This window comes from Cucurbita pepo, chromosome LG01, assembly GCF_002806865.2.
Source record: "Cucurbita pepo subsp. pepo cultivar mu-cu-16 chromosome LG01, ASM280686v2, whole genome shotgun sequence".
NCBI lineage: Eukaryota > Viridiplantae > Streptophyta > Magnoliopsida > Cucurbitales > Cucurbitaceae > Cucurbita > Cucurbita pepo.
In genome coordinates, this window is record NC_036638.1 from 6,000,172 (window position 1) to 6,023,554 (window position 23,383).

Below are 23,383 nucleotides of genomic sequence, written 5' to 3' on the forward strand. Positions count from 1 at the left end.
TTTTTTTTTTTTTTTTTTTTTTTTTTTTTTGTGTGTGATACAGGTGTGGAAGTGGATTTACTCGCACTGTTGATCATTATTAACACATAGAATCATGATTTGCATCCTTTTTCCTCTCTATTTTTCTTCATATATTAGGTGTTTTTTTTTCCTCTGAAACCAATCTCAGCAGATTGTGCGCGATGGTTTGATGAAGGAGATTCGTTCACCCGATCGAAATTGGCATCATACTACTTTTTCTTGTTCTCCAATTGTTGTATGTATAAATCTGTTCCTCCTTATTCCGTTCGTTTATCTATGTATAGAGAGAGAATTCTCTCTCTTTCTTCTGAAGTTGGCTTGAATCCGATCCGCGGCCAGTTTTGATTGTCAACTGTTCTTGTTCGTGTTGTAGATGTTCCTGTTTGTTAATTAAATAGTGTAATTAATTTGCTCGTTTGGTACGTAAATCCTTTCTGTTTTCCTCATGCATGTCTCTTCGTTTTCGTTTCTTCTGATCCTCTCTCCTTCCTTTGTTCATCTTTCTTTTTTTCATATGTACACACATCTGGTTCCAAGATTTTGTTAGGATTTCAAAGAACAATTGTGTTAGATGAAATATCAAAATAACCAATCCTTCTTAAATGAAAGTAGTTCTACAAATTTAGATTATTAAAAAAAATTAACACAAAACGTGTCTCACGTATTTGAGTTTGAGTCAAATGTAATTATTCTCCAAATTTGTTAGAGAAGAATATGCCGATTTTTTTAAAAAAATTAATGTAAAAAAGAAATCATGTCATGTCTGGCTAGTTTGGGTAGTACAGTTAACCAACATTTTAAAGTCGTTTAATAAATCCTCTTTTTCCATGGTTTCTTGCAAAAGTTTATAAAATGTAGCAAAAATTCAAAGTTCCTCATAGGAATATAAAGTACAATTATTAAAAGATTTGATTAAAGGGTGAATAGTTAAGTAAAGGGGGAGGGGGATTTGATTGGTTAATTTAATAAACGAAATAGATTTGAATATTATTTACAAATTGGAATTAAAATAGGGGAAAAAAAAAAGGATTGGAGGAATCAAACAGCTGCAGCAATGCAAGTGGGCAGAAGAAGAGTAGAAGAGGGCATGCTTTTCATTAATACTACCAACTTGGGGCTGTGGAAAAACATGAGGGGCCATTGCAACTTGCCTCTATTTTTATTATCTTTTTTTTTATTAAATATTCTCAATTTGAGTGATTTTTGGCAATTTAATTATTTTTTTTTCCCTTTTCAAATTTTGAAAACATTGCAACTTGCTTGGACAACTTGCCCATATAAAGACACCTTTTATTTATTTATTTATTTTTTTTTCTATTTTTTTTTCTTCTTCTAATAAATAGATTAAATTCTTTCCTTCCCTCTTTTGTTTACTTTTGGGAGAGAGATCAAATCAACTCATTTAATTTCCTCTTTCTCTCTCTCTAAATATTTTATCTTCAATGGTACAAAAAGATGAGATGTTTATATATGTCCGTCCCAAATGTAAATAGTTCTTTGGAAGACACGGTAGTGTAACAATCCGAAATTCAAAAGTGAAAGTCCAAAAAGGACAATATCTACTAGTAGTGGATCTGGGCCGTTACATAATTCAATCCCATTCGGGGCCTAGCGTTCTTGCCCACCTCCCTTTGGGTCTTAGTGTTCTCGCTAGTACATTGACTTTGATCCCATTTATAACGACTCTAAATTTCTACTTAATCTAAAGTTACTATTGTATACATATTATAAACATTTTATATGAAAATACTTTACCACTCTTGTGAGATCCCATGTAGATTGGATAAGGGAACGAGTGTCAGCAAGAATACTAGGCCCAAAAGGGGAATAGATTGTGAGATCATATATCAGTTGGAGAGGAGAACGAAGCATTCTATATAAGGGCGTGAAAATTTCCGTTAATAGTCGCATTTTAAAAATGTTGAGGGGAAGTCCGAAAAAGAAAGCCTAAAGGAGACAATAGATGGGCTTGGGCTATTACACCAAGCCCCCGACAAATGAGCTTGGTCTAACTTCACTTCCACTTGATCAAGAGCAAATATATAATGCTCACACCAATATTTGGAATCTAGATTTGATACATGTTGACTCTAATATTCCACTACATCCCTTGCAATGTGACCATATTGCCTACTTGTCTTAAGTTACTTTTAAGAGTGAAGACTATTTCCACATATTAACATGAATTATTTTAGCATATTTTGTTCGGTGAGATCCTACATCGGTTGGAGAGGAGAATGGATCATTATTTATAAGGGTGTGAAAATCTCTCTCTAGTAAACGCGTTTTAAAACTTTGAGAGAAAGCCCAACAATGATAATATTTGCTACTGGTGGGCTTGAACTGTTCCAAATTGTATCAGAGCTAGACATTGGACGGTGTGCCAGTGAAGACCCTGAGTCTCCATTATATATATATATATATATAGTGGAGCCCCCAACCTAACATATACCTTAAATAATTTAATGATTTGGAACTATTTTTATTTACTTGTTTATATCAATAAATATATGACTGCATTTTATACAACTTTATTCATTCATTAAATAATTTATTGTGGAAATTGAAATATAGATTTTTTAATTTTTTTTCTTTTAAATAATATTTTACATCGAAATCCCCCCATCAAAATTTGTTGCAGATCTTCATTTTGACAAAAACCCAGCGGAAAGAGACGTGTCTGAAAAGGCTTTGCTATAATTAATGCGACGGCCAATTTAATCAAAATTCGATTTTATTTTTTATATTTATTTTTTTTAATTTTCATTCACTAATATTTTTAGCAATAAATAATATTTACAATTTCAAATATAAACTTTCCCACAATTAAATTAAATTTTTATTAACATTCTATTAAATAACTCTTTCAAAATTTATAATTTTTTTAAAAAAATCCCGATTAAATACCACATGGAAATATATATATATATATTTATTCATTCTTCGAATAATTAGGCTAAAAATTATAACATTTTATATAAATTTATGACGATTGATGTTAGTTTCAATATTTATTCGATGATTATGTAATAGTCCGACTATTATTTAAAATTTGACTTGTATTTATTTATTTTAATAAATAAAAGAAAAATCATTTATATTTTTTACCTTGGTTGAAAAGATATTAAATATGATCTGGTTTCTGGGTATTGACCAATAAAAATAGGAATATCAAGCCATCATTCGAGCTCTATGTACTATAGTAAGGAACTTACGGTGGTGGCGGCGGCCGCTGGTTTCTGCAGTACTGTGGGCGGTGGTGGAAGAGATAAAGAAAGGTTTAATTATAGCTAATTTTGATACTTAATTGGTCAATTTTATGTCCATAATTGTTTATTTTGCTAATGGAATGAAAAAATAATTAATTCATATTTTTACATTTTTGAATTATCAAACATTTCAAATTATCGAATGTTTAATACAAAACTTCTTTCCCCCCCAAAAAAAAAAAAAAAAAAAAAAAANAAAAAAAAAAAAAAAAAAAAAAAAAAAAAAAAAAAAAAAAAAAAAAAAAAACAACCATTAGTAAGGATAGAAAAGTTTGGTAAAAAGAAGCTCATTCCAAGTATCTTGGAGGCCAGGCATGCACCAATGGACACAATCCGCGTAGCTGACCGGGTTTGCTAGCTGCTCTGACGTTAACGGGGTCCATTGCTTCTTGTAAATCGACGTATGCGCATCCCTACGATAGCTCGAGAGCTGCGTGATGTTGAGAAATGTGATTGGAAACTTTGACTGCCCGAACACATCTCCAATCACTTCCATTATACTTTTTCTCGAGTCAGAACCCCAATAGTTTGGATCGTCAATTAGAGTTGTTTGGTTGTAGCAGTTCCCACCTTCTTCACCGCCCCAATCAATGCTCCTATAGAGTCAATAAAGAAGATTCAACGTGATTGATACAGTGTAGCTACTCCTTTCTAAAAACCAGATGAAATAGTCAAAATATCGTTTTTAATGCACCTCTAATACATCTAATCAGAAACAAAGCAAAAACGAAATACGAAGAGCTCAATTTGTTTTAGGTTAGATCTCTATTTTTAGCTCCCGTATCTAACTATGTAAAATCAAACGTCTGAATCTTTCAAATAATGCTCGATTCGAAGGAAAGAGAGAAAAAGAGAGATGACCTACTTTCCATGAGACGGGGACATGCTAGTGAAGAAAACCCTAGTTTTTTTAGGGTTCATATTCTTTCTAACCCATCTCAACATGCTCTTCATAGCCATACGATAAGCATCTTCGGTTGAGAGCTCTACTATGTCTTGTACTTCGTCCTCGAACGACCCTTGCCTACAAATTAATTCATTCATTCATTATCACGTTCATGCATACAAAAAAATAAATAAAGACTAAACTTGTAATTCTTACAGGATTTTCATGTTCAAGCCAGTCATCCACCAAAGGTAAGTATTGAAAACCATAATATCGACCCCCTTCCATTTCCTTCCATGCTTATTAATGGAGCCTCTTCTCACTATCCGATCTGAAATTCGATGGATCACCGCATTATCCGAGTTCGATTCTAGAAGAAACGGTGCCCAATAGAACTCAATCGTCGCATTGTACTCCTATATTAGTTCTCAATATCAATCAGATTCTCGATCACTAGAACATAAGAAACAGAAAATGAGAAATAACAAACTATGAACCTTTGCGGTGAAAACGGTGAGTGAATCGAAGGTCTCTATGGATTTCTCTTCATCGGGAATTAGAGAGTGAAGGAGACAGATCATTGAAACATATTGACCCCGATTCAGAGAATCTCCAACGAACATCATCCTCTTTCCCCTTAGGGTTTCTAGCATTAGGCTCGCATTGAAACTTCATGCATAAAAAAAACAAATTAAAAAACAAATTTTTAAATATATATTGTTTAGTTTAATAAAATTTTAAACTTTTAAATATAATTTTTTTAAAAAATGTTTATTATTTTAAGGACTTAAAATGACGTATTAAATAAAAATTTAAAAATTTGAATTTAATATAATTTATAATTTTATAAATCATCTAAATCCACATATTTAAAAAAATATCCACAAAATTCTTCAACTTGATTCTGCCACGTCACACTCTTGACCATTGGACTGCCAGTTCGGATTCCATCCTTATTCTAATGCTTCCATACGCTGTCGTTTCGTTCTATTTTTTTTTCCCTAAATCACATTCTATTTGTTTAATAATTTTACCAAATCGTTTGAAAATACGGAAATAATTCAAAATTTGTATGTTTTTTTTTTTTAAATTTAAAAAATGAAACTAATAATTTAATTTTAGTTGGTAAAAAATCGCTGTCTTTGAAGAACCAATATTCGTCTGGTCCTTTCATTTCTATAATTTATATTTTAATCCTCTAACTATTTTTTATTCCACCCCCACCCCCACATTTTATCCTAATTAAGTAATAATTTATTATAATCTCTCAACTTTTAAATATTTAGTTTATACATGAATTTTATATTTAAAAATAAAATAATAATTTTGGACCCTACCTATAATTTCAGCCTTCACATTTTTTTAAATTCTTTTTTACGTCAAATTACAATTTTAAATTTTAATTTTTTAAATCTGTGTAATTTTGTTGAATCTTATTGAATTTTAAGTGTTTAATAATTTTTCTATCGAATCTAATAAATCACTAAATTTATATTTAATATATTTAGGTCTTTAAACCTATTTAATTTTTTTTTAATTTATATTTTAATAGGTATAAAATTAAAAATTTAAGATTTTATTCTAACGTAAATCTAAATTTATCAATTTTTTTTTTTAAATTGATATGCAAAAAATATATTAACTAAGAAGCTAAAAGTTCTTTGACTTATACGAAAAATTTACAGGAAATTTTTGTAAAAATAAATGAAAAGTTCGTGAAAATGAAAATTAAAATAAAAGGTCGGGATGAAGAAGGCTTCCCATCTTTGCCACGGACTATAATAATAACAAGACATTTTTTAAATTTAAGTAACTTTTAAAACATCAACTTAATAACTAATAACTAATAGTCAATTTTATTTATTATTATTTTAAATATTTGTTTTTTTTTTTGTTGGTAGTATTTACATGTTGAAATATTTAAATTAAGTTAAAATTAAAGAACTATTTCATCCAAGCTCGTGCAAAATTAAANAAAAAAAAAAAAAAAACTGAAAAATGTAAGAAAACTGAGAGAGAGAGAGACCTTGGAAGATCGCAGCCGTGGGGCTGCCACCGCCAGTACTGATAACTCCGGTCCGGCCGGCCGTGTTCCTGACACGTCAGCTGCGGTTGTATGTACGGACAGTCTGACTCATCATATAGCGGCCGAGTCACCTCGTCTCTAACCCACCTCCCACTGAACACGTCACACCCCTCCTCCTTCAGTTTCCCTATTGCAAATGGCAATTTCTCCCACTTCTTCTCTAACCCCCCAAGAAGAATTAGAAAAAAAAAATATAAATAAATAAATTAAACAAATAATAATAATAATAATAATGATGATGATATTGCCATGTTAAATTATGAAAGGTATCAAAGTTTAGAAATTTGTATAAAGGACATTATAAAGGACTAGATTTAAAAGGTTTTAATCTTGTAAGTTATGATAAAAAAAGAAATGGGAATTGAACTCACGGGTGGCGGGGGAGGGGCGGGCGGGGGCGAGGTCGAGTTGGAGCTGCTGGCTGAAGATGCAGGCGAGGTCTTCACCGTAGAGGACGGCGACGAAGAAGATGAAGACCAAGAGAGTGAAGAGGTAAGGGGAGAAGCGAGGCTTTCTGGGGAGGGAAGGGGAGGAGGAGGAGGAGGAGGAGGAGTTGTTGGGAGAAGGAGGCTTCATTTCAGAGAGGCAAAATTAGAATTTTTAATGACACAGACAAAAAACATAGATGCTATTAATATATGGTGCACATCAATTTTTGGTTCATCATCCACACTTTGTATTCTCTAAATTAAATTAATTAATTATTTGCCTCTTAGAGCAATAGAATATTAGTAATTAAATAAATTTTACAAACAATTTAAAAGGGCATGTTGGTAAATAGTTGAGAAGCTAGCATCAAGGCGAGGGAGGGTTTAGAGTATGGTTAATACATTGGTTTTTATGGTCATTTTATTCGAAAAGGATATATATATATTTCTATTGATTTTGTTGGGTTTTTCTCGTTCAGTAATTTGAAAGTGAAGATTTGCATATCTGATCTTAATCAATTGTGTTATGTTCCTATTAACGATATGAATTTAAATTATAAGGTAGATAAAACTAAGTAGATATCTTAATTATTAAATTATATTCCTATTAGATCGACCCAATGTGTGTGTATATATATAGATATATATATATTTTTTTGGACAATAAAAGGAAAGAAAAAAAAAAAAAAGAGTGAAGAAAGAGGAAGGAGTGATGAGGAAGAGTAGTGGGTGAATGATGGCTTAGAAGAGAGGGAGTGTTTTGTAGCTTTGCTTCTAAGGTAAGACATTTATTCATTTTTCCAAATTATTGGTTTAAAATTATTATCAATCTCTTTCTCTCTCTAGAATAAAAACAAGTTTTAGGTACAACAATGATGCTCATTTGGTAAAATTTCCAGCTCAATGGAGGTGGTTTAGGTACTATTTTATACCTATTATCTATGTCCTCTGATCCAAAAGTAATACCAATCGGGACTAATTAAAAAATGACTCGACTTAGCTAGCAGACCACTATAATTAATTCATTCTCAGGAGGGACCTCCGTTAAGACATCAATTATTATCACAAAAGTCTATGATTTGGGTGGTTCCAATTTTTTCCAATCGTTTCAAAATTTTCAATTGGGTTGAAAATTGCTTAACTGAAGGTTGCATCACTGTCTCCTGCTCCAGAGGCTGGCTTTGTTGCAATCGTTTACTGGAAAGATCTAACAGAGAATTGAGTTATCAACAATCACAATCAAAATCAAAACAGTTTCTACTTTGTAAAATCCTCATTATAAGAAAATAATACCTTCATCAGGATCCCAAATTCAGTTCCAGGTTATTAAATTAAGAGCCATGCCGTAATTCCTTCTCCTACTCCCAATTTCTATGAAAGTTTCACATTCCAATCAAGATCTCCTTCTGTCTATCTCTCTCAGGAACCTTATACACTTATTTTTCAGGAGATTACTGCCAAAAGAATGTACAAAAAATGAAGCATACTTCTCTGGTAGCAGACTGGACTATTGCCTACAGGTGCTATCTCTCTCTCTCTCTAATCTATGTTTTGAATACACCAAGTACAAGATGCAGCTCTATAGCAGCGTTAATTAGGTTGCTGATGCAATTTCAGGATCACCTTCTGGCTGTGTATTGCCTAACTAAACAGAAACATTAGAATTTGATCTGCGGAATGTTTATGGTAAAAGTGCAACCAAAACAAGAAATCTCACCAGCAATTTGAAGCAAAAATGTATGCTATCAGAAGTTGACAGGAGAGTAAGTATCTCGATGACCTCGAGACGGTCCCTTAAATTTTCGGACCAGAGATGCAACCAAACTCTGCTATGTGATATTCAGTTACTAGCAGATGAAAGAGATACAAACAGAGAAAAAACAGTATTAACTATACCTGAACTTTATGTGGTAAGCTAAGCCAGAATTCCAGGTTGGGAATAACCTGAAAAAAAAAAACGGAGTGTGGAGAGCAAGGATATATCAGAACGGTGGTAGAGATATGAACAGCGCCAAAAAACAAAAAGAACATCACAAATGTTCTATAAAAGATAAAACTTTCTAGCATTAGAGCATAATGAGAAAGAAGCATAAACCCATTCACTTATAGAAGTAGAGGCACTTTCTTGATTCATATTCTAATATTAATGCGCTACAAGCATCTATTTGTTAGTGGTAGTATACACTGCAGCTATTTATTAAGTAAAGTAAGAATACGTACATCAACACCACGAACATTGAGAACAGAATATCGATAGACTATCCCGGCCAAAAGATATCCTCCAAAAAGGCATAAAATGCTGCACACCCAAGTAATTAATTACAAACAAAGAACCATAATTAGCCGATTGACATATAGAAATTAACTTTCAACATGCTCTAAAACAGACTGACATACATGGTTATAAAGGTCCCGAAGAAGCCCCAGCCTCTTCTATCGACATGTACAATCTTTGCACAACCAGAAGGATGCCTCAAGGATGTAGTCTGTTTTTAAAGCAAAGCTTCATAGATCACAAGCGATACTAAAAAATATGGTATTTACAAAATTAACCAAACTCTAAACGCTGCATTTAAAAAAAAAAGTATTTACATGATAGATAACACGTTTTAATTAACAGACATCTGAAAGTCCTTACAAGCAAATTCTCCACGAGATTAAGATATTATGAAAATGATCACCAACAATTTTTCAAACCTCTCCATGATTTGACAAGAAACCCAAACAACTTCCAATGCATCCAAAATTTTAAAAAGCAAAGATTAATCATAGAAGCTTCAAATTTAACCATTAAAGTTAAACCCAAATGATGAAATTATGCTGAGTTTTCAAAATGGAATCAGTAACAGCTAAAGCCATGCCATGGTGTTATGATATGTTTTCAAGGTGAAATTCTATAGGAGCAGTTATGACTGTGAGTATTTGAATTCCACAAAAAAGGATAAGAATACATCAGAAAACAATTGACATCTTATCACAGAGACATCAAAGGTGTAATAGTTGTGGAAGATAGAAGTTACACGGAGAAAGCTAATAAACCAGCTCTCATGTGCGGCCACTCATGCCAAACCTATAAAGGGGCATAAGGGAAAGATCGCCCCCCTAGAGTGGCTAATAAGAAACAACTCCAATCTAAATTGTCAAGTAATCTGATCAGTCCAATTTTCAGCACTCCAAAAGGCTGTGTACAAAGCCAGGACATATTTCTTTATATCAAGATGAACTACTTATCCAAAGGCTATTTTGGTTTTCTGTCTCCTATTGGTTCTTGGGAATATGTTTTATTCTCTCTTGTTTGTGTTTGTTTTCAAAAATTCCGTACAAGTTTTTGAATCATATAAAAATTATTAAATTTTGAGTCCAAATCAGATAGTAATAATCTTGAAAATCTTACAAAAAGTGACTGGATAATTAAAATAAAAATGCAGGTGAATAGACTAAGATATGACCTCAAAGAGAGAGAGAGAGAGAGAGAATAGGCCGAGGTATTGTAAGTTTCAATATCAAGATTCTAATGTTGTTCACATAATGTTAGTATGTCGATCAAGACCTGGGATAAAAGGTGGAGTAAAATGGCTTCTCAAAAAAGACAAAAGCGTCTTAGTGAGGCACAAAAGAAAAAACATTTAATGATAGAACCTAAAGAGTAATTATTTCCGGGGGGAAGAAGCAAAGAAGAGAGAGGTTGTTGAAAAGTCAAGGCACTTACATACTCGCAATGCCCTATCTGTTCCAAAATTTGAGGCGCCTGGAAAACAGAAAGCTAAATCAGAAAATTTTAGTCTATTTTTATTACATCTAAAAAAAATTACGGAACAAAACCCACCTGAATACCATCTGTCGTACAAAACACAGACACGGAAAGTGAGCACTTGACCTTAGTGCCATTGTTTGACATCTTAACGGTGACACCTCTGTGAGGATTTTTAATATCTGCCACATAAGACAAACCATTAATATACTCGTCGTGAAGTAAGAACAATGGCAACAACTACAACCTATGGTCATGAAATTGAAATAATGCACACACACGTCAAACGAACATATACTCAGTATTCAAGTTAAGCTTCTAAAGTCAAACAAAAGCTGGTTTTTTATCTTCGATCATGCAGAGATGAGTCGAGGGTGGAGATTAAAATTTGAACAAAGAGAACTACCATAGGCCCAACCAAAGGTCCAGCCAATTGAGAAGGTCTAAAGTTTGAAAGAGGATTGAGAGAAAATACACAACGATTTTCTTCATTCACTAGATGGGTGTACAAAAAAATCTAAAATACAGATATATAAATAAAAAATACAAATTACCATAAAGGCAAAAATATCAATCACACATATCAATATTTTGTACATAAAGACAAATTGTTGCACCTCATTCCAGTAATTTGAAACATTTAACTTATAACTTGTGAACAAACCAATTTAAATATGCAAAACCAAAGGAGAATAGAGGCAAAAATGAAATGGCAAAAACACAAAACTGGACCAAATTGAGGATCAGAAACCCTAACCATCTTCAAAAACAGTTCCCCACCCAAACATATTCTTATCGAATTGAGCATATACATGGAGCACTAAGGAGACAGGTTAAGAACAGTCAACCAATTCCCGAACAATAGCTCAAGCGCCACAGCACATCAGCACATGAGAGGCATCGATATTGCATGAAGTGAAGCGCATACACATCAAATTCCATCAATCAGCAGCAATGTCCTAACTTCTAAGATGTAGTGCTAGGTGGAGTTAGTAAACCATCACTCCACAGTGATTACCCAACTTTGTAACCCTGACCCCACTTGGACTATAAAGGTCTTAACAGCCTCAAGAAACTCTAGGCTCCAATACCAAGTAATTTAACAATGGCATGAAAGAAACACAGCGATGTTCGTTATTCACTAAAGTCATATGCATAGGTGTACAGGAGAACACTAAAATAAAGATTGTAAGATTATGAGAACAATATAACAAACGGATTTGTAACTAAGATATTTGTGTTACATGCTGTTACAGGGTCCAAAATAAAATGTGAATAGTTATAAAAAGAAACTGACAAAAAAGGTTAATATATATTAAAAGATTTAATTTTTTAAAAAGAGCAACAACAATGACTGTAAAGAAGTACAAAATAGCACTTACCAATTATGCTAATATTCGTGCTTGGCACAAGGCCAATGGTTGTGCATACATCATAGCCTGCATTTATACCACAGATCTAGTTTGAGGGCTATGTAAATTCTCTTCAAACGACAAATAACATTTCAAGATGCATGAAGTCCTATTTTTCCTTCTGAACAAAAAGTAAAAGGCACGAAGCTTATTGTTTCTGAATTTACAACTCTCTCCCAAAATACCAAGAGTAATTCCAACATTGTTAAGAAAACCTCCTAAAGCTCTTATTATACTTTGCATTAGTAAAAGCCCCCCAATTGATATGTGTAGTGGTTACAAAGTAATTACAAGAGAATAACTAGACTTAATATACCAAGAAGCTTAAGGAGCAAAAGATTCTCAAATTTGAGCGTTCTTCTCAGTTGAAGATCCTGCTATTGCTTTCCAATCAAACTAAGCGAAAAAGGCACCACAAGAGGTTAGCCAAGTATAGCTTTCTGACCTCCAGACTTACGACCACAAAAAACTAGCATATGCTCATAATCAAGTAAGGGAAGGGGAGATGAAGCTAGAAGATACTCGGGTTGGGATTTGTTATCCTCGTCATGTATGGGCAGAAGGGGAAGAGATGACTCGCGGTTTTGAATTACTCATAGAACAGCAGCATCAACTAGGTCTAAAGTAGGAGTCGGGATGTTTTTAATATTATTATTATTTTTGACATTTGCGTTATGCCCCAGAACCTAGAGACCAGAAGAGTTGAATTCTAAAGCTTTATAGAGAAAGTNGGGGGGGGCAAGGATTCTAGATGTAAGGTGGAAAGGATGGACTTGACCATAAATTCATTCTTCTTCTTTTCTACAATAACATATTGTTCTCATAGTCAAACTGATTTACATTAAGTTACTTATTAATTAAATGAATGCAATTATACATGACCTTGTCATGTTCCTACAGTAGAAATTTTAGAAAATGACTCATCATAAATCCCATCCAGTCATGTATGTGTCATATGTTTATGTTTGTGCCACTTAGATTGGGGAGCTAAAAGGTGCCTTAAAATTAATAGACCTTGGATTTTTCAAGTTAAAGAAGAAATGAACCCTTAGAATGCATGTTTCTAGTCAACATGAGCATACCTCAGTAATTAAGACAACTACTCCATCCTTTGAGGTCAATGGTTAAAAATTCCCATCCTCCATTTATTGTACTAAAAAGGAACGCACTTTTCTAATCACCTTTTTTTTAATGAAATCACGTCTATATTTCACTTATTCAGGCATATGACGCTTTGAAGTTAGATTTAAATTTTGGAGATGCAGAAATATTTACCATCTATTTTGCTCGATACAAGTGCACTACAGCCCATCCCACAATGTGAAGGTCCCCCACAATTCTGGAAAGCACAATAATAAAAACTCATCAGCAGGAAGTCAATATATGTGGTATAAAGTTAGAAAAGAAAACCTGCAACTTTGTACTCCATTTTTGTAAGATACAATTTCACTTTTTTTTTATAAGAAACACATAACATGTCGTATTTAAACAGAGAATAAGAAACAACTTCAGCGATCTGTAACATAATCACTTTTATGCCCAAACTTCTTTCTGCCTCTCTTATTATTATTATTATTTTTTTTATGAAAAAGAAGTCTTTAATAATGCATGGAAGGAACATGAAATACGCTTACCAAACAATCAACACACATAGGTGGATCATGATTGAAAATCATCCCATCACATAGCTGCTCCANAAAAAAAAAAAAAAAAAAAAAAAAAAAAAAAAAAAAAAAAAAAAAAAAAAAAAAAAAAAAAAACCGAGTAATACTTGATGTTTTACAGAAGATCCAGACATATCGACCATTGATACTCAAAGGAAAAGTTTGCATAAATATACATACATATACATACATGTATATATATCTATATCTATATCTATATATATATAAAAGAACCCGAGCTTTCTTAGAAAAAAATGAAAGAATATATAAGGACTTAGGCTTGTGATATGAGGAAAAAAAAATTATTAATCACAAAAAAATGTAAAAATCATTGAATAGATTTTCCAAATCATGTTAAAAATTATAATAATACTGCTAGAATTATCATATATTGGGTGCTTGAGTGCATCTTTCTCATACCAATTAATTATAAATATATAGGCGTATATAACAAGCTACGGACTAACAGGAAGAAACTGCAAAGTTGTAGTTCAAGTGAAAGAAGATCTAGTCTCCTAATCACACAAAAAATATGCTGGAGGTGTGCAAATTAAAAGAAAAACATAAATAGGGTTGAAAACAACCCAAACAAGAAGCCCATTTAAGAAGTGTAGTCCAAACCCGCGTGGACCTAGATCACCTTCATTTCTCTTTATTCTTCCTATGTAAATTTGTTTCTTTCTTTATTTGTATCGTTTCAAGATAGATTTTTTTTCCTCTGTCCTCTTAGCTTTGTTACCTTATTTGTCTGTCCTTCTCCCTCAAAATATAGGGTTGTAACACTGGATCAAGTATGAAATATGAATGAATGTGAATAATCTCTTTCATTGTAAAACAACAGATAGTGCCCCTAGAAGGAAGAATCTTTATTCGGTAAACACAAATATCTGTGAAAAATTGAGCATGTATGGCATATCTATTGAAAATTTCAATCTACATGAAGGATAACAATTTATAAGAATTTTTTTATGACAATTAATGAAAAAACAATATAAAACCTGACGGACCAAACCTGAAACCAGACAATAGTATCATTTCCTGCTACTCTGTAAAACCTGAACAAAAATTAATGGAATTAAAAAAATGGAAAAAAAAAAATGGAAAAGAAGAAGAATTAAACAGTAGAACTTGTAGTTAACATCTCAAACATTAAACCTAGGAATAGAAGTCACTTCAAAAGGCAAGCATTCACTCTTTCTTAATCAATGGTTTAGCAACAATTTTGTGGCTCATTTTGAAAACCATTTAAGCAGTTTTTAGATTGTGTTTTCCAAACAAGTTTTTAGTTGATGTTCTGTTAATATATAGCTTCCTTCACCCCCATCCCCGGAGAACCTTTCGCCCCGCCCAAGTCAGAGATATCAAGAGTTTAAGCTCACCCAAAGGTTCAAACACTTTACCAATAAGTAGGTATCACCAAGAAACCGCATGACTTTTCCAACACGACTTCTCCTTGGGAACAGATATAACTATATGTTGCATACTCCCAATATTCATAACTCTTCTGCACATCCTTATAATTCAAGCTTCTCTTAGAGTATTAATAGGAAAATAGGAATGTTATTAACTTACTAGGATATCACTAATACCACAGTTGTAATACTTGATAGTTGGTAGAGGAGTGTTATAAATAGAGGAAGTTAGGAAGTGTGAGGGTTGCGTATAATTTAGGGGAATCAGTCCACGGTGAATGGATTGAGAGAGATAGCCCTCTTGAAATTGCAATATTACAGTAGCCTTTCGGGCTACGGCAATCGACCTAAGAACTACGCCACTACTAATAACCTGATAACACTCCCAACCTATTAATTCCGACAGTTTCCAGCTCAATACAATACCCAATAATTGTTCAAGCAGGAGTATGAGCAAGTACATATCCCTTCACAAATTCTAGCCACCTTGATCGTAATGAATAAGTTCTCGACTTTGAAAACCAACTTGAGTTTATCAAATTTCCAAAAGACTAAAGAAGCCATTAACTCTTCCTAATACAACAATAAAAACTACATTGCGATTGCATACTTCAATTCAAGGTCAAATTGCTCTTCAAGTGCAACGCAAACAAGATTAAGCAACACAAGAAGAGAAAACTGAAATTTTTTCATACATTTGACTCTTAAAAATCGGACCAGAGGCAGGGGAGGAAGAACAATACCCGTCTTCGCTGAGGACTCCATGAGCGAATTTGGAAATAGGCGATGCCAGATTGAAGTTATACATCTTGCCATTGTTAACGAAACTGAATTCACAAGTGGAAGAGACCGAATGGAAGGGCGGAATTTGGAGAAGAATCATGAAGAAAATGGTAGACCATTTCACAAAATGGATTCCGCGCATCATTTTACCTCCCGCTAAAATCCCATGCCAGTTTTGTTCTGCGTTCTAAATAGTTTTCTGGACTTCAAAATTTTATTTACGATCAAACTAGTTTTATGCCCTCCTCCTTTTAGCTCCAAACTAAAAAACATTACCAACTTTTTTCTACCAAAATTAAATTAATTGTAAAAAAAACGTATAAAATGCAATAATTCTTCCACAAAAAAATTGTTCAAACATTAATTTATGAACAAACAATTATTAACAAATTAAAAATTATGTTTATAATAAAATTAATTAAAAAACTAAAATTATTTATACACAAATTATTAAATTAATTGGTGATTCAAGGTTTCCTTATTTTTACTATCTTGGAATATCTTATTTTCTATTGGATTTTAGTATAAGTTTTTTTAATTATTTTTTTTGTATATTAATTTTATAATAAGTTTTAATTTTCAATAAAATTAAAGGCTTTTCCGATCGAAATATAATTTTTTTACGATAAGTTGTCATTTTCTTTCTAAATTAATATTGATTTTCACTTTTATACTTTAAAGTCGCATTTGTCTGTTCAATATACAACAAAATAACTCAACCTTATATACTCGTATGTGTGCATTTATATTTTTTTGTACAACAATTTGAGAGGAAGGGTTCGAACCTTCGACATTTTAGTAAAAAATATATTTTTTATATTAATTAAATTATCTATTTAAGCATAACTCAACTGAATTGAATTAAATATATATGATTGACAAAGTCATTAAAAATTTATGAAATTGAAATATATAAAATTAAGCCTAATTACAAAGATGAAATTAAAATTTTTAAATTAGCATAATAGGGCTAAATTGAAATTAAGATAAAATTAAAGGATGAAATTGATAAAAAAAAAAAATTGTAATACATTCATTTTTTTTTTTTTTATACCAATTATCCACGAATCTTTCCTTGCTGCTTAGAAGAAAGTGATGGGAAACAGCGCCGGCGCCAAAAATGGGGGCTTGCTTTCATTTGAAGGCCCGCAGTACCAACAATGGCTGCAACCGATCGCAGAAGTGATTATCATAATGCAGGCGATTTCCACGCGATCTTCTTCCTTTTATGCAAGGGAATAAGTACTAGGAAAAAATGAAAAAAGGAATCAATGACACTTGATTCGCGTAATCTTTTTCGGTCTTCGCTGATTCTGTCCGATCGAACGAGTAATTCTTCCGATCCTGAAATCAGGAATCGTTTCTGAATACTGAGAGTAAGAGTAATGGAGAGTGGATAGATGACCATGGAATCCGCTTCGTATGGAGATTTGAGTATTTCTTTATCAATTACTGAATTTGATTGCGATTGAAAGTTCACTCTGCATCATTTTCTTTGTAGGTTCTCGCGCAATCGTTGCACGTTCGTTGATTAGGTTACTCTGTGACTGAATCCACTTGAAATAAAATTCTTCGTGGTTTGCTTATTGACTCTGAAGTCAACTCTGCGCCTTTATTTATTTATTTTATTACTTGTCGCTTCCGAGGCTTTTCTGGCCCTTTATAAATCTACAAGTGTTGGTTGCAATCTGAAACCTAGTTATCTGTTAGCACCATTCGCTTGAAGTTGCAAACTACCTCCATTTTTTTTCTCCTCACAATGGCCCAGCAGAGTTCTGTCCCAACAAGTTCGGATCCTCCTCCATTTGACCCAACTGAACCGTCTACTCCTATTGCTTTCCCAATCAAAACTCTTGAGGATCTTGAGTCAAGGGCTTACTTCAAATCATTTCACTACCCATTTAATAGATCCACGGTTGCTCTTCAACCAGTGCCGTTGCCTGACAGGCGTAGGATGCTTGTGTGCCATGATATGGCTGGTGGATATAAAGACGATAAATGGGTTCAGGGAGGAACTAACCCAGATGCTTATGCAATATGGCATTGGTATTTGATCGATGTTTTTGTGTACTTCTCACATGATTTGGTCACGCTTCCACCTCCATGTTGGACGAATACAGCTCACAGGCACGGTGTCAAGGTACTCAATCAGTTCATCAATTGGGTTTACTGGTTCAAGCTCCTTTGTTTGCTTACTATTATTATTATTATTTAAAATCTGAATAGTGAAATTAGCCTATCATGGTTTGCTTGATTTTTTATATATTTCCTAAGAAAATTACTTGCATGCATTATCAGTCACATATCAGAATTTTTAAGAACCATTTGTCATATCACTTACGATATGAGTCGAAAGAAGAATGAACATATAAAACAGTAATGGAATTTTTAAAGATTTTTCCACTGTTTTCATTAATAACGACATGGTAATTAAAATATTACGAATATTGATGTGATTAACAAAATCTATTTGAATTTAAATGTTTTCCAATTTTTCTAGAAAACCTAACTTGATGCTACCTGTAGTCTTTTGATTCAACTGGGATCAACAAAATAAACTCGTAACATTTGCACTATATATATGCATGCATATATATTTTGAAATTGTAAAATGTGCACGATAGCTAGTCAGTAATTCATAGTGTTGTATATAGCTAATTTATGAAGGATGGTGTGTTTATAAACAAGGGCTGGTATGATATCATGATAACTAAAGCATGTGCTTTTTCAGTATTTACAAATTAATAGTTGTTTTGAACTATAGGTGCTAGGGACTTTTATTCTGGAAGGAGGGGGAGAGGCTGCTCGTGATACCTTGCTTTCAACAAACGAATCTGCTCAAATGTATGCGGAGCGCTTAACTGAGCTTGCTATTGCATTAGGATTTGATGGATGGCTGGTATTGCTTCTAAAGTTGTTCTACCTGGACTGCATTTACTTAACTTCATCAAATGTTCCATATGAATCCCATAGTTTATTAGTTGTAAATTCTTCTTTACAACATACTTCTTCAGTTCTTAAAAAAAGGGGAAATTTCTTTTCTTCTCCATATCTGATTTTACAAGCTTGTGTATATTCATGCATAATCAAGATTTGAATATTTTATAGTTGTCCATATATGAGATTGGCTACAAGGAAATGCTTGTAATTTAATTATAGTCGTCTTATAGAAACAAAATTTATTATTGCAGATGAACATGGAAATCAGTATGAATTCTCAGCAAATTCCTTATTTGAAAGAATTTGTCAGCCATTTAACTCAGTCTATGCATTCTAAGCTACCGGGGTCTTTAGTTATATGGTAAGTCCTGCGATACGTTACACGCTTAATTATTCACATTTTGAGCTTATGGAATCTATTAACTGCTGACATATGGACAGGTATGACAGTGTAACCGTAGATGGTAAACTTGACTGGCAAGATCAATTGAATGAGAAAAATAAACCTTTCTTTGATATATGCGATGGAATATATGTAAACTATGGTTGGAAAGTAAGAAATAAATTTCTTTCATAAATAATAAGAAATGTCTCAATTTTATATCCTTTTGAAAAGAGAACGACAGACAAATTTTCATTTGTCATCTTAGGAAGATACTCCTAAAAGTTCTGCTGCTGCTGCTGGAGAGAGAAAGTATGATGTATACATGGGCATTGATGTTTTTGGGAGAGGTACTTATGGTGGTGGAGAATGGAATGTAAGCCTTCTAACCCTTTGACATGTATTGGCATGTAGTATAGTTATAACAAGCTTCATAATTAGCATGATTTGGGCACTTTCACAGTTGAATATATGATAGGTAAGATCGATTATACGCCCATGTATTCTGTGCCTTTACACATAGCTTTTGACCTCCAAGTGCAAAATAATGCTGTGTTCCTAGTTTTGGTATTGTTTTATATTGAGTTCAATTATTATCACAAGCCGAGAGTTGGTAGAATTAATTTTTAAACAAAAAACTGCTTCACATCAGACAAATGTTGCACTGGATGTTCTGAGAAAGGAGGATGTTTCGGCAGCCATATTTGCTCCTGGATGGGTGTACGAGCACAAGCAGGAAACAGATTTTCAGACTGCTCAAAATAAGTAAGTTAATGATATGAAATTAAATTTTTTTTATGGGATCATGACATACTATTCTATTTCTACCACAATCCACTTTTTTTTTATTCCTTGAATTAATTGATTACCTGATGAACAACTGCTGAATATCATAAAAGTTTGGGCATAGTCAACTCTGATCTGAGGAAAGAATATAATCCTCGTCTGTATTATCCTCAAAAATCTGTTTTGCTGGTTAATTTCATTAATTGTAACTTAACTTTGATATTTAGTCTGCTTTTGATGATTTCAATTACTCTTATATTTTCGATAAGGTCTTGCTGCCTTACAATTATTCTGAGTGTATATTTGCTGATTTTACGATCATGGATGTCTTTCGTATCACGAGCTGTGTGTAGAGTGACCATCGATCATTTCCTAAATGCTTTATGAGGTTCAATCTTGTCTACTTTGAACACAGATGGTGGAATCTTGTGAAGAAATCATGGGGAATAGTGCAAAGCTACCCAAAACTACTACCATTCTACTCGAATTTTGATCAGGTTAGAAGTATGCCAGTCTGTGTTCCTTGAACAAGTGCTTGAACGTTCCAAAAGTTTGTTAATTTGTCTAGTATGTAGTGCGTGGAAGTGGAATGCATTGACCTTAAGGTTAGATGTCTTGGTAGTGAGATTAAGTCTATTAATCTGCTTTCATCCTCAAACTTGCAAAAAATCCTAACGAATAGATTTCAGATTCTTCATGGATAATTTCTCTCGTATCTCCAACCCACCGCTGAAAATATTTTGTTGATATAAAATTTCACATGAGCATTGTTGAAATCCAATAAGTCCATCTACTTTCTATCGAAATCCAAAATGTTACAAATCAGCATAAAATAGTTGAATATATCATCGGCATCTTGTCAAATGTTATTAATCGGACAACACAAATGGTCTCGTGCATGAAAATTGGTCTCTTGTTACTCGTTAGATGATAAATATTTTTTGTTCAGTCAAAATTCTCTCTTTCCACATTTACAGGGTCATGGTTATCATGTTTCCATAGATGGTGAACAAATATCAGATGCTAAGTGGAACAACCTGTCCAGTCAAGGGTTCCAGGTATATAATCTATCTATTGGATATTGAAAATTTTGCCTTTCTTTAATCCTTTTCTACATGCTTTGAATACTTCTATCTCTCGCTTGTTAGAAGTTTCTGCCACTATTACTAAGCATTAAAAGGGTACCGTTAATTTCCTTACCATTTTGGAGTTATCCTTTCTCAGCATTTATAACTTCTTGCAGCCTATACTTGAGGTGACTGATGCTTCAACTTCACATTCTATTCGAGCTTATTTAAAGTAAGTTGCAACTCACATTCATTCTCTTTTCAATGGGATATCTGGTGACATTGGGATATCTGGTGACATGTACATTTTAGTACTATTGATTTTTATAGTACTAAAATGGCTGGGGCAAGAAAATGTTCCTTTTTTTAGGGTACCCCCAGGAATAGATCTAGTGGAGACGGGGTGGGGTCTGTAGCTTAGAGGATTAGAGCACGTGGCTACGAACCATGGTGTCGGGGGTTCGAATCCCTCCTCGTCCACAGTTCATTCATGAACCATAAAAGCTATAATATTAGAGTGCTCTTTGAAGCATTTTCCTTTTCTTTTCACGTCGTTGAGTTCAACATTTTCTTAATCTTTGCTTTATTTTTTGTGTTGCTTACAACTTCATCTTTCTCATATTTCAAATATTTGGTCTCATTGGGACCTAATAACTTGCAAAATATGGAGGGATGGTATATTTATTGTCCCTGAGAGCCATTTACTTCAACCCTTCATATTCTATAATTCTTTATTTTGTTTTAACTATAAATTTGAACTGAAAGTTCCCTTTGATTGAATTCATGGATTTTCTAGTTTTAAGGAAGCCTACAATGGGGGAGGAAGCATTGCATTGGAAGGGACTCTCGAGCGAAATTGCTACACCGAAATACAACTCTTTCAAGGAGAGCTTGTTTTGGACGAACTTCCTTTGAAATTCATGTATTCTGTAAGTGAACTCTTTCTGCATTGAAGTTCTAGATATAACAGGATTCCTTATACATTTAGTTCAACCTTGGTCCACGACCGAACTTTTGCAGTCAAAAACAAACGGGGATTCTCAACTAGGCCTTTCGTTGGAGTTTCTTTCTAGCACAAATAAGAGAAAGCTACTACTTGCCCCCAGCACTATAAAGAAATTCTCAAATGATTTTTCTGAAGTTATTGAAACAACTACACTGGAATTGCCTGGACTTTCTCCTGACTGGTTCGTTCAGGTGGGCAGCATTCAAATGAATGGATACAAACTGACAAATATAAATATTTTATGCTACAGATCAAGCCATGAAAATGATGAACCAAGCCACAAATCTGGACTGGTTGATAAAAATAATACACCAGATGGCAATTCATCATCTGAATACTTTGCAATGCTTGGTAATATCACTTTACGATCTCATGAGGAACCCGGTCTCCCTCCCTATAATTCATGGCTAGTTGAAGGTCAATATATTAAATGGACTCCAAGTCCAGAGGGAACAAGGAACCTTGACATTAAGATCATTTGGAAGTTGAAAGACAGCAGAAGCCATACTGTGTATGAACATTACAATATCTATGTGATAAAAGTAGGCGAAAAAGGCGAAAAAGGCGAAAAAGGCGAAAACTGTCTTGGAGAACTACATAATGTTCCAGAGTATCTTGGGGCGACTCATGTGGAAGCTTTTTATGTTTCTAACCTTGCAGTTCCTTCCAGCACCTCAGGTCTCAAATTTATGATCCAAGTTTGTGGAGTGGATGGGAGCAGCCAGAGGTTGGAGGACTCTCCATTTCTGTATTTGGATGTGGAAGGTCAGTGAGTTACGAAGTAATATGCTTATTTACAGTGACTTTCTCCATTTTAGGAGAAAGAATAATGTATTTCTTTATTACCAAACAATGGCAATAAACCTGGATATTTGTAGAGAAATAAAGGCAGGAACTCTAATAATGATACATCTTGAGCGTTTTTCATCCCTTCTCTCACTTGCAGGTTCACGTGGTCCTCCTTTCTACGCAAATCTTTGGAGATGGTTTGAAAGTGTTCTGAAAACAGTTTTCTGGTTCTTTTTTCTCGGTTAAATTATACAAAATATTCGGGTAGATTTCAATTATGGTAGATTTTGAAAAGTTTTGTTATTACTCTTAAACTTTAAATTTTGTTCTAAGAACATAAGGACCGATGAAATTAACTTCTTGCTTTTCGTTCTCAATATCTCACTAAATATTTTTCCTTCTCACTCCCTATTTTTTCCCTCACGTTGTTGATCCGTATCAGAAAGAGGGTTCCATTGGAAGTCGTTGTTGAGTGACGATATAGGAGCGATGAGGGAGAAACACATTAGAAAAAAGGACCGAAAACACGAGAATAAATAACATACTATAAAAAGGTTATTTGAACAAATAGTTTAAAATTTTTGATAGGTGTTCCTTTTTAGGTACATAAACGGACCAATCTAGAATACTCCATTCAAACCATAAATGTTGGGTTGGACTAGAATAAAAAAAAGAAGCATATTTGTAATTAATATAATCTG

At 33.3% G+C, this 23,383-nt stretch overlaps 3 protein-coding genes across 8 annotated transcripts; 1 reads left to right on the forward strand and 2 right to left on the reverse strand.

The window, feature by feature from the left end:
- Positions 1-3,530: 3,530 nt before the first annotated feature.
- On the reverse strand, positions 3,531-8,000 carry LOC111802692 (protein trichome birefringence-like 33). Of its 3 annotated transcripts, XM_023687155.1 has the most exons (8): positions 7,984-7,998; positions 7,833-7,897; positions 6,634-6,832; positions 6,203-6,422; positions 4,674-4,845; positions 4,393-4,592; positions 4,156-4,314; positions 3,531-3,886 (listed from the first exon to the last, which is right to left on the reverse strand). In XM_023687155.1, exons 2-8 carry the CDS (start codon positions 7,842-7,844, stop codon positions 3,544-3,546), a joined length of 1,305 nt encoding a protein of 434 aa, XP_023542923.1. In that variant the 5' UTR covers positions 7,845-7,897; positions 7,984-7,998; the 3' UTR covers positions 3,531-3,543. The 3 variants fall into 3 exon arrangements, with proteins under 3 accessions (XP_023542923.1, XP_023542939.1, XP_023542931.1); XM_023687171.1 differs by lacking the exon at positions 6,634-6,832 and having other exon boundaries at positions 6,203-6,417; positions 7,984-8,000; XM_023687163.1 differs by lacking the exons at positions 7,833-7,897; positions 7,984-7,998 and having other exon boundaries at positions 6,634-7,083.
- LOC111802712 lies at positions 7,946-15,953 on the reverse strand. Of its 2 annotated transcripts, none has more exons than XM_023687187.1 (12): positions 15,673-15,953; positions 14,530-14,572; positions 13,488-13,541; positions 13,129-13,192; positions 11,824-11,880; positions 10,517-10,623; positions 10,400-10,438; positions 9,088-9,176; positions 8,911-8,989; positions 8,587-8,634; positions 8,408-8,516; positions 7,946-8,331 (listed from the first exon to the last, which is right to left on the reverse strand). In XM_023687187.1, exons 1-11 carry the CDS (start codon positions 15,855-15,857, stop codon positions 8,436-8,438), a joined length of 846 nt encoding a protein of 281 aa, XP_023542955.1. In that variant the 5' UTR covers positions 15,858-15,953; the 3' UTR covers positions 7,946-8,331; positions 8,408-8,435. The 2 variants fall into 2 exon arrangements, with proteins under 2 accessions (XP_023542955.1, XP_023542950.1); XM_023687182.1 differs by having other exon boundaries at positions 7,967-8,335; positions 15,673-15,952.
- Positions 15,954-16,790: 837 nt separating this feature from the next.
- On the forward strand, positions 16,791-22,992 carry LOC111797556 (cytosolic endo-beta-N-acetylglucosaminidase 1-like). 3 transcript variants are annotated; one of them, XM_023680610.1, is made up of 13 exons: positions 16,791-17,132; positions 17,214-17,852; positions 18,477-18,611; positions 18,904-19,013; positions 19,094-19,205; positions 19,303-19,410; positions 19,687-19,799; positions 20,236-20,317; positions 20,798-20,878; positions 21,064-21,119; positions 21,684-21,816; positions 21,908-22,658; positions 22,840-22,992. In XM_023680610.1, the coding sequence occupies exons 2-13, from the start codon at positions 17,472-17,474 to the stop codon at positions 22,926-22,928; spliced, it is 2,151 nt and encodes a 716-aa protein (XP_023536378.1). In that variant the 5' UTR covers positions 16,791-17,132; positions 17,214-17,471; the 3' UTR covers positions 22,929-22,992. The 3 variants fall into 3 exon arrangements, with proteins under 3 accessions (XP_023536378.1, XP_023536370.1, XP_023536386.1); XM_023680602.1 differs by having other exon boundaries at positions 16,791-17,088; XM_023680618.1 differs by lacking the exon at positions 22,840-22,992 and having other exon boundaries at positions 16,791-17,088; positions 21,908-22,820.
- The last annotated feature ends 391 nt before the right edge of the window (positions 22,993-23,383 follow it).

Coding starts and splice junctions, on each gene's coding strand:
- LOC111797556 (XM_023680610.1), top strand. CDS start 17,472: ATGGCCCAGCAGAGTTCTGTCCCAACAAGTTCGGATCCTCCTCCATTT. Junction 19,206..19,302: donor ATGTAAACTATGGTTGGAAA/GTAAGAAATAAA, acceptor TTGTCATCTTAG/GAAGATACTCCTAAAAGTTC. Junction 20,318..20,797: donor TCTACTCGAATTTTGATCAG/GTTAGAAGTATG, acceptor CCACATTTACAG/GGTCATGGTTATCATGTTTC.
- LOC111802712 (XM_023687187.1), bottom strand. CDS start 15,857: ATGATGCGCGGAATCCATTTTGTGAAATGGTCTACCATTTTCTTCATG. Junction 10,624..11,823: donor CACGAATATTAGCATAATTG/GTAAGTGCTATT, acceptor CTTATGTGGCAG/ATATTAAAAATCCTCACAGA. Junction 8,990..9,087: donor TTCGGGACCTTTATAACCAT/GTATGTCAGTCT, acceptor TTGGGTGTGCAG/CATTTTATGCCTTTTTGGAG.
- LOC111802692 (XM_023687155.1), bottom strand. Junction 6,423..6,633: donor CCGCCCCTCCCCCGCCACCC/GTGAGTTCAATT, acceptor TTGGGGGGTTAG/AGAAGAAGTGGGAGAAATTG. Junction 3,887..4,155: donor ATGTCCCCGTCTCATGGAAA/GTAGGTCATCTC, acceptor TTGACTCTATAG/GAGCATTGATTGGGGCGGTG.